This window comes from Orbicella faveolata, unplaced genomic scaffold (genome assembly GCF_042242905.1).
Source record: "Orbicella faveolata isolate gen_17 unplaced genomic scaffold, um_ofav_v1 contig_14, whole genome shotgun sequence".
NCBI classification, from domain to species: Eukaryota; Metazoa; Cnidaria; class Anthozoa; order Scleractinia; family Merulinidae; genus Orbicella; species Orbicella faveolata.
Window position 1 is genome coordinate 1,686,813 of NW_028301541.1, and position 9,146 is coordinate 1,695,958.

General features: G+C 46.5%; 1 protein-coding gene across 2 annotated transcripts; it reads right to left on the reverse strand.

The window, feature by feature from the left end:
* Positions 1–339: 339 nt before the first annotated feature.
* LOC149113607 (C-type lectin domain family 6 member A-like) lies at positions 340–8,851 on the reverse strand. 2 transcript variants are annotated; one of them, XM_089286160.1, is made up of 3 exons: positions 8,791–8,851; positions 8,423–8,493; positions 340–884 (listed from the first exon to the last, which is right to left on the reverse strand). In XM_089286160.1, the coding sequence occupies exons 2-3, from the start codon at positions 8,484–8,486 to the stop codon at positions 454–456; spliced, it is 495 nt and encodes a 164-aa protein (XP_089142286.1). In that variant the 5' UTR covers positions 8,487–8,493; positions 8,791–8,851; the 3' UTR covers positions 340–453. The 2 variants fall into 2 exon arrangements, with proteins under 2 accessions (XP_089142286.1, XP_089142285.1); XM_089286159.1 differs by lacking the exon at positions 8,791–8,851 and adding an exon at positions 8,705–8,784.
* Between the last annotated feature and the right edge of the window lie 295 nt (positions 8,852–9,146).

Here is a 9,146-nt window from a genome sequence, read left to right on the forward strand (position 1 = left end):
AAATAACTGATATACTAAGCACGCTCTGATTGGTCAATAGAGTTGCCAAACCCATGTTCTATTGTACTGGTGAGCGCATGATTCCCGATACGGCAGAACTGTGCGAGAACTGGAGAACTCTGAACACTAGCGAGAACAAAATAAACAACTCCCTCGTTCACCGTCTGAGATATTAATAAAAAGAATGTCTTTTCATTCAACATATACATGGAAATTTGCAAGGAAAAACAGGACCAGAAGTTGGTGGCGATGGAATGCTTGATCTTCTCTTCCATGGCAAATATTTGACACATACACCGCTTTCTCCTTGGCCAAGAAGAAAACAAATAAACGCAGAAATCAAAACTCTGTTTATTTTTATTCAGTTCGCTTTATTAAAGTTACAATTTACTCCCTTTTATACTGATTTCGACATTTAATTGATTAGGTCATCTCAGTTAACCTTGGTTTAATTTAATAATTTTCACAGATGTATCCACGTGAAGTCTTAAATTTATGATTGCATAGGACATCATTAAGCCCTTTAAGCCCTGCACTGGGATACCAGATTTCCCCACAAATTTGCCTTGGGTCAGCATCACCAGTAGGCTGGCCTTGCTGCCAGCGACTGTCGTCTGTTGTCACAGTAACACCAGGCGATCCTGCGTCGGTCCATTTCCACGTTCCACTTTCTTTACGGAGTCCAATGTAATAGTGAGTGTAACTACCGGCCTCCTTAATTTTTTCTGCGAGGAAGCCCTTCACTTTGTTCCACTCGTCTGTCGTCTCCATGGTAACTAGGTGAGCTCCCATGTCACGGCACGCGTCACGGGCTTCGTCCCATGTACTGGCAACGTCATGGAAAGTGTAGCAGTTGTTTACATTGCTGGCGCTACAGTCCACAGCTGAAATGTTTCATCACATAGTCATTAGAACTTTAATTAGAAACAAGCGGTAACTGCAAAAACACAGCAAAAATTAAATTAAATGTATGGGAAAAGTTAAAAGCTGGATGCCCAATAATTTGAGCGTTGAGGTTCTGAAGATTTTATTTTTTTTCATCCAGCAGAAGGTCTTTTTCTTTAAATTTGAAGAGCACAAAGCGATGAATTTCTTTTTTGAGTTCTTTTATGCAAATTTATCTAAATTTTCCAAGGAATTCTGACTCGGCGTTACAAACAAATGTATGGAAAAATGAAAACCTTAATCTCGGCATTTCTAGCGAGGCTATTCCCTAAAATTTGACCAGTAAGTTCTTTAACCTGTTATCGTTTGTTTTTAATTCATAAACATTTCAAAACTCGAATTTTTCGTGGGTTGATAGACATTAGATTCTCTATTTTCCCCTCACGCCAGTACCGGTCAGCGGTACTAGGACTCAGCATGCGTTTTATCTGTTGTTCGTAGCGTGGCGTCCGCCATATCGTTACTGTTACTCGGCTGTTAGTTTTATCCCAGTTTGATTAAAAGCCTTACACGAGCCGGTCGTGCCTTGGTTCTTGCCTTATCTTCTTAACTGGCGTGGTGGCAGCGTTCGGTTCAACCCAAGCCGCATTTTCGCCGTAGAAAGCCTCTTTTCAGCCTCGACCGCGTGAGCCAAAACAGTGCATCCTTCGCTGTGACAACACGTCCGGAGTTCTACATCGTGTGTTATGGCGTCTACTCACCGCGCACCGAAGCAGTGGTGCCTCTCCAAGGTGGAAACAATCAATAGCTTTGAAAACTGGAAGCAAAATCTACTGTACACACTATCCTTAGACAGCAACTTCGCCCCCTTCCTCGCGGATGGTTTTACATGGTTGAAAAAGACCAAAGCCCAACCGCTTCGAGGACTCGAAAACGATGGCGAAACTGTACCACTCTCTCGACGCTTAACCGCTCGTCAAAAAACCAACTTCCTCGAGCTGATGCTGGGACAAATCGCCAATTACTGCCCTATTATTTCGCGTAGCACGCTGGTAAAAAACTCAACCTCTCTTGAGTTCATCTGGCAAGCGATTCGACAACACTTTGGATTCCAGGTCACCGGCGCACAACTTATCGACTTTTCTGACGTACACCTTGCGGCAGATGAGCGCCCTGAGGACCTGTACCAACGCCTCATGGCCTTTGTGGAGGATTCCTTGCTGCGTGCAAATGGCTTAACCCACCATGGTGAACATGTTTCAGAGGATGAGGAACTTACTCCCACTCTCGAAAACTTCGTCGTCCTTACCTAGCTACGACTCATTCACTCCAGCCTTCCTCGATTGGTCAAGCAGCGCTACGGCACGGAGTTGAGATCTCGCACCCTCGCCTTAATTAAGCCAGAAATCTCACAAGCCCTTACCTCTCTCCTTGAGGAAATCCGCACCTCCGATGACGCTAGGATCCTGCGTGCAGCGGTAGCTGACGATTTTCGTAGCCCCCGTCCGGGTGGCAGGAGTAACTCTAAGTTCCGCACCAGACAACCTCGTCAGGACAAGGTCTGCCCCTTATGCAAGCAAGCCGGTCGCTCTAACACAAACCACTTCCTCAGTCAGTGTACCTTCCTCGCTGACAATGACAGGCGCTTCATGGTAAAAGCGACGCAGATCGTTGGCATCCTCGACAACGAACCAGACACCGACTGCGACCTCGACCCTGATCCTCCAGTTCCTGATCCCACTTTGCCTACCCCAGATGTCGTAGCCTACCGTGTACAGACCCGTCAGTCTCCTTATATGGATGTCTTTCATGCTCACCGTGTTGTCCGCGTCACCATTGACAGCGGCGCCACTGGAAATACCTCGAAACACGAAACACCTCGGATGTCCTATAATATCAAGTGCCTAGTCCGTCCAGCAGGCTGATGGCTCTTCTCAACTTCAGGTGGTCGGTGAGATACGAACAACCTTCACCCGCGACAACACAGACTTGACGTTCGAAGGTCTTGTCTTAGAGGATCTTCATGTTGAAGTACTCGCCGGGACCCCCTTTATGGAGGCAAATGATGTTGCTGTGCGTCCCGCTAAGAGAGAGGTGCTCCTTGGCAATGGGTCTGTCTACACGTATGGGTCCAACTCTCCACCCAGCCCCCTCCCAACTGTTCGTAGGGCTTTTGTTCTCCGTGCTCCTACTCCTTCCAAGACTGTTTGACCCGAAGAATTCTTGGAAGTACAGCTGCCAGACGATGCTCCTCCTGATTCAGAGTATGCTTTTGAGCCTCGTACTGATGCACCAAGTTCACATTAACTCAAGCCATCCCAGTTGTGGCCGCAGCCTAGTGTCGTTTCAAGTGTTGCGCGGGCCATACGCATACCAAACCTGTCAACCGAGCCTCGCACACTTAAGCGTCACGAACACTTCTGCCAAGTCACTCCTGTCTTCGAACCAAAAGAGGATCCATCTACAGGCCCGTCTCCTGCTCAGCGTCCGTTACCACCCTCTAATTCCAGTCACTCCGCATCCGTTCAGGTAGACCCAGACAGCATCCTACCTCGGGCCATCAGGGCCAATTTCCAATCCCTGCTTAGAGAGTACGACTCCGTATTTGACCCCCAGTTCCCTGGTTACAATGGATCCGCAGGCCCTTACCAAGCACAGGTCAACATGGGCCCTGTTGAGCCACCACAGCGGAAAGGTCGCCTCCCCCAATATGCAGGAGATAAACTCGTCGAGCTCCAAGAGAAGTTTGACCACCTAGAGCAACTCGGAGTCTTCCGTCGCCCCGAAGATGTTGGTATCACTGTAGAATACCTAAATCCTTCTTTCCTGGTAAAGAAGCCCAACGGCGGCTCTCGTCTCGTCACCGCTTTCGCTGACGTAGGCAGATACAGTAAGCCTCAACCATCTTTGCTGCCTGATGTTGACTCCACCCTACGACTCATCGCCCAGTGGTCACATCATTGTCATCGACCTAACAAGTGCCTTTTATCAAATCCCTTTGGCCAAAGAGTCCATGAAGTACTGCGGCGTTGCCACTCCTTTTAAAGGAGTACGAGTCTACGTTCGTTCCGCTATGGGCATGCCCGCGTCCTAGGCCCCTTACTACAAGATGGATCCGTGGCCAAAATTGCGGATGATCTATACTATGCCGGCAACACACCCCAAGAGCTATTATGCAACTGGAAGAAGGTCCTACAAGCCCTACACAAGTGTAACCTGCGTTTGTCTGCCCACAAGACCATCATCAGTCCCAAGAGCACCACTATTCTTGGCTGGATCTGGACTGTTGGCTCTCTCTCCGCCAGTCCCCGCCGCCTAAACACCCTCGCCACGTACCCTGAGCCAAGCACTGTTGGTCGATTGAGATCCTTCATTGGGGCATACAAGGTCCTCTCCCGCGTCATCCCAAGGTGCTCGCGTTACCTCACTCCCTTGGATGCTGTAACGGCCGGTCGTCCTTCCCAGGAATCCATAAACTGGACCGATGATCTAAGAGGTGCATTCCGTAGTGCTCAGAATGCCCTTTCATCTGCGCTCACAATCAAGTTACACAGACCTGAGGACCAGCTATGGATTGTAACTGACGGAGCTGTCAGGGGCCCAGGAATAGGTGCTACTCTCTACGTGACGCGCGGTGACAAGTTGCATGTTTCCGGTTTCTTCAGCGCTAAGTTGCAGGGGTCCCAGACAACGTGGCTTCCATGCGAGGTAGAAGCCCTCTCCATTGCGGCTGCTACTAAGCACTTCAGCCCGTATCTTATTCCGTCGTCCAAGAAGGCCTGCATCCTTACTGACAGTAAGCCCTGCGTCCAAGCGTACGAGAAGCTCATCCGTGGGGAGTTCTCTGCCAGCCCTCGTGTATCCACTTTCTTATCTGTCGTAAGCCGCTACCAGGCTTCTGTAAGGCACGTCTCAGGCGCTGATATCCTCCCGTCAGACTTTGCAAGCCGAAACGCCGCCCCCTGTGAAAACGAGACCTGTCAGGTGTGTTCTTTCATCACTTGAACTAGCGACTCTGTTGTCCGAGCCGTGTCCGTTCAAGATATCCTCCAAGGGAGCGTCCGCCTTCCCTTCACCAGCCGGCCCGCCTGGTTGGCTGTTCAGTCTAAATGCCCAGACCTGCGCCAGACACACGCTCACCTTGTCCAGGGTACGAGACCTTCCAAGAAGCTCACTAACATCAAGGACGTCAAACGGTATTTACAAGTTGCGTCAATTGCAAATGATGGCCTCCTTGTTGTGCAGCGTCATGAACCGTTGTCACCGTCCAGGGAGTGCATTATCGTCCCCTGCCAAGCCTTGGATGGCCTTTTGACCGCTCTTCACATTCAGCTTAGCCACCCGTCCTGCCACCAGTTGAAGATGGTCGTCAAACGCTATCTTTTCGCCCTCGATCTGGACAAGGCAGTCTCTCGTGTCTCTGATGGATGCCACTCCTGTGCGGCACTCCGAAACTCTCCAACCGCACGTATTGACCAGTCCACCTCGCCACCACCTGACGCTATTGGTCGGTCCTTCGCAGCAGACGTCATCAAGCGCTCTCGCCAGCTTATCTTTGTCCTCCGCGAGACTGTGACCTCTTACTCCTCCAGTTTATTGCTTGACGATGAGCGGCACCAAACGTTACGCAATGCCATCGTCAAACTCTGCTTGGAAATGCGCCCTATGGATGGTCCACCCGCTGTGATCCGTACTGACCCTGCACCTGGCTTTAAGGCCCTAGTCAACCACCCACTCTTAGAGAAGCACAGAATTACAATTGAGCTTGGCCAGGCCAAAAATTCCAACAAGAACCCCGTAGCTGAGAGAGCTGTCCAGGAGTTGGAAACAGAACTACTACGTCAGGAGCCTCTTGGTGGTGCTGTCTCTCCCCTCACTCTCGCCGTAGCCACCTCTGCCTTGAACTCTCGTATCCGTTCCCGTGGGCTATCCTCACGAGAAATGTGGACACAGCGGGACCAGTTTTCAAACAAGCAGTTACCCCTTGCCGACGACCATTTAATTACCCTCCAGCACAAGCAGCGTCTCTCCAACCACCCCCACAGTGAGCGCTCTAAGGCCCCTGTGCAGCAAAGGCGCCCTACTCCCCAGATTGATGTTAGTGACCTAGTATACCTCCATTCCGACCTGAACAAGTCTCGAGCCCGTGACCGCTACCTTGTTGTAGCCATAGAACCACCGTTCTGTGACATCAAAAAGTTCATTGGATCCCAGTTACGCAGCTCATCATACCATGTCAAACTATCAGAGTGCTTCAAGGTCCCATCTGACTTGGCCGACCCCTTACGTGTTCCCCACACACGTGGCAGTAACGACTCAGACGATGAAGACGAACCTGGTACCACATCGTGCCCACCACCCTCTCTGCCTGACATCCCTGATGCCATCTCTTCTTCAGCGCATCAGCTATCTGACAGCTCTCACTGTGTTACACCACAAGCCTGTGCCTTTCCTGTTGATCATATCATGGTTGACGCAGCTACACAGCCGTCATGCCCTGATGACACCCCATTAGAAAACGCAGTCATGTCAGCAGACCCTCCCACTCCTGACCTACGGAGATCCTCACGTGTCCGCGTCCTCCTTCGCATTTTGTAGATTATGTCACTGAACTCTGACTTTCCCTTGCATATAAGTTAGCGTCAAGTACATTCCACTATGTTCTCGGTTCCTGTTATGTGGCATAGTATGCCCCTTTTTACTTTATGTATTTACTGCGTTGAAAAGACTCATGAAACAAGAAGAAAGAAGTCACGCCAGTACCGGTCAGCGGTACTAGGACTCAGCATGCGTTTTATCTGTTGTTCGTAGCGTGGCGTCCGCCATATTGTTACCGTTACTCGGCTGTTAGTTTTATCCCAGTTTGATTAAAAGCCTTACACGAGCCGGTCGTGCCTTGGTTCTTGCCTTATCTTCTTAACTGGCGTCACATTTACCATACTTTTTTCATGTTTGCCCCCCCAAACAAGGTGGCATCAAAACCCGTGAAAAGGTTTCTCAATTTCTTACTACGTACATCTATCATTAGAATAGAAAGCCGGGGAATGGAGACGGTTACTAAAAAGACCCCCCTCCCCTGGCGAGAGAGGATAAGGGGTAATCTCCTCGGATAGTCTCATTCAAGTTATGTTAGATATTTGTACCCAATTTCTCCCCGTATGATGTTACCACGCGCTTGCGTAGATATTCTCGTGGAGGACAAAAGTGCGTGCAAAGCCTTCTGGGTTCTGCACGTGAGTAAACTTCGCGTCGTGTGATTAGCCATTTCTAGATCCTTCTAGGATTTCTGAAACCGGGAGTGATCTTAAACACGAAGGCGCGATTTATGAGGAAGTCCTCCCTGGGAACACGTAGGCTCATTTGTTGGTCACTGTTGACGTGCGCGGGTCAAATTCAAACTAGCGGGCCATTTGAATACACGCAAGGTAAGCTGTAAGTGAATTAAACTGTCTTTGCTGTCCTTACTTGCCATGAAATTAAAATATCTTCATCTAACAAGAAATGGTACTTCGCAGATTACTATTTTATTGGATGAATCTTTAATCGAGGAGTTTACTGGTTAGAGCGAAAGTTTTTCATACGAGGCGATATTGTACTCCAAACAAAAAAAATTATAGAAAACTAATTAAGGAAGAAACACGTTGCTTTATTCATTCTATATGATACTTTTCTTAATTTGACTTGTTTTACAATCAACTCGTTCATGCATTTCTTCCAACAATCAAGAACAGACTTTAATAGAAGGGAAATTTAGAGTCGCCTTCAAGTATCAAAATCTGAAATTGAACTTGTACATACATACAAATTACATACAAATTTTGTTGCAAATCCACAAGTAGAATTGAAGTTAGTAAAATTTTGTGTACCAGATAGCATGAAAGTATGTGGAAAACCAATAAGACACGAACTTCGGTTAATTTTGTCGACCATCAGAGTGACTTCTTCACACTCCCGTAACTGGTCCAGTTGGTACTTAGGTATAGTTTGGAATAAGAATTTTGGAATATCGTCCTAACATGATATATGGATAGAAGCATTTGTTTACATCCTTTTCTCGTTCTCGAACAGGGGAAATACTTAACATTATTTGCTCTTTTTCAGGTGGCAGATTACATTCACGATACAACACAAGTTTTGGAAAGTCTTCAAAGGAAACCGATTTATAATTTTCAATTATTCGTCGAGCGTGCGTTGGATCCGAGACAGTAAAGGTAACACTTGAGATCGTTACAGTCATCTGATAATCAACCAGGATGAGTAAAATAATTTTTTTATTGAAAACAACTAGAAAATATCGGTAAATCTTTCTAATGGTGGTCAGGCTAAAACTAGTAAGATCTAGTAATTCGATATTTTAACTAAAATTCTTTACTTGAACTGAAATTCATGTAATGGACGGCAATTCCCTTGTTCACGCTCCGGCTACATTGATTGTAACAGTTGGATTTATGCGAATAACTGAGTTTCATACATGTATGCATCAAACGAAATTCTCCGTAACATTTAAATCAATAAAGAACAATTCGAAAGTTCTAACCTTTTGGTAGATGTGAAATAAGAAAGAACATCACGATGAACTTGAAAATCACCACTGACTTCATCTTCAACCTGAAAAAGACCAAGTTAAAATTAGACAAAAAAATAGCTGCATCTTTCTTTTCTAACTTTCAACTTATGCCAGTTAAAAGCATCACGGCATTCTACTAGACACCGATGGATCAATCGAAGTTAAATAAAACAAACTTAGCAAATTAAAAGTAGATAAAAGTCTATCATCAAAAACGCAAACGCTAAGTGAGGCGTTAGACCTGCAACTTACGATGGAGAATTTACCGTAGCCAGTTTCTCGACTTTAAGACTAAAACTTACTACGGTGTAGTAAACAAATTAATATTCTACACTTACACAAAGGTGCAGTAGAATTTAGGACTCTATCTTAGCTCCACAATAAATTTTTTATAAGTGACAAAATTGTTTACAAGTTTGACACAGTATGCTTGGCTAGGTTCGTGTCTTGTCACGCTGCTTGCAGCAAGAGAAACTAATTCGTGAAGAGAGCAGTCTGTTCAGGGAAAAGTCGTTAATTTTTTAAACGAGTTGAGACCCTTTAATTTAAATTCGTCTCCCTTAAATAATAACGTAATTACACTAGAAGTTTATTCCCTTCTTGCCGCAGTCTGTTCAATTAAAAGGTTTATTTATTTTAAAAAATATATAATTAGTATTCGATTGAGCGTTTCGTGGCTCATATGTACTAGGTA

Bases quoted from the DNA above. Each gene is read 5' to 3' on its own strand.
- LOC149113607 (XM_089286160.1), bottom strand. From the start codon at position 8,486: ATGAAGTCAGTGGTGATTTTCAAGTTCATCGTGATGTTCTTTCTTATT. The intron at 885-8,422 runs GTTAGAACTTTC...GAAACATTTCAG, and splicing joins TATTTCACATCTACCAAAAG to CTGTGGACTGTAGCGCCAGC.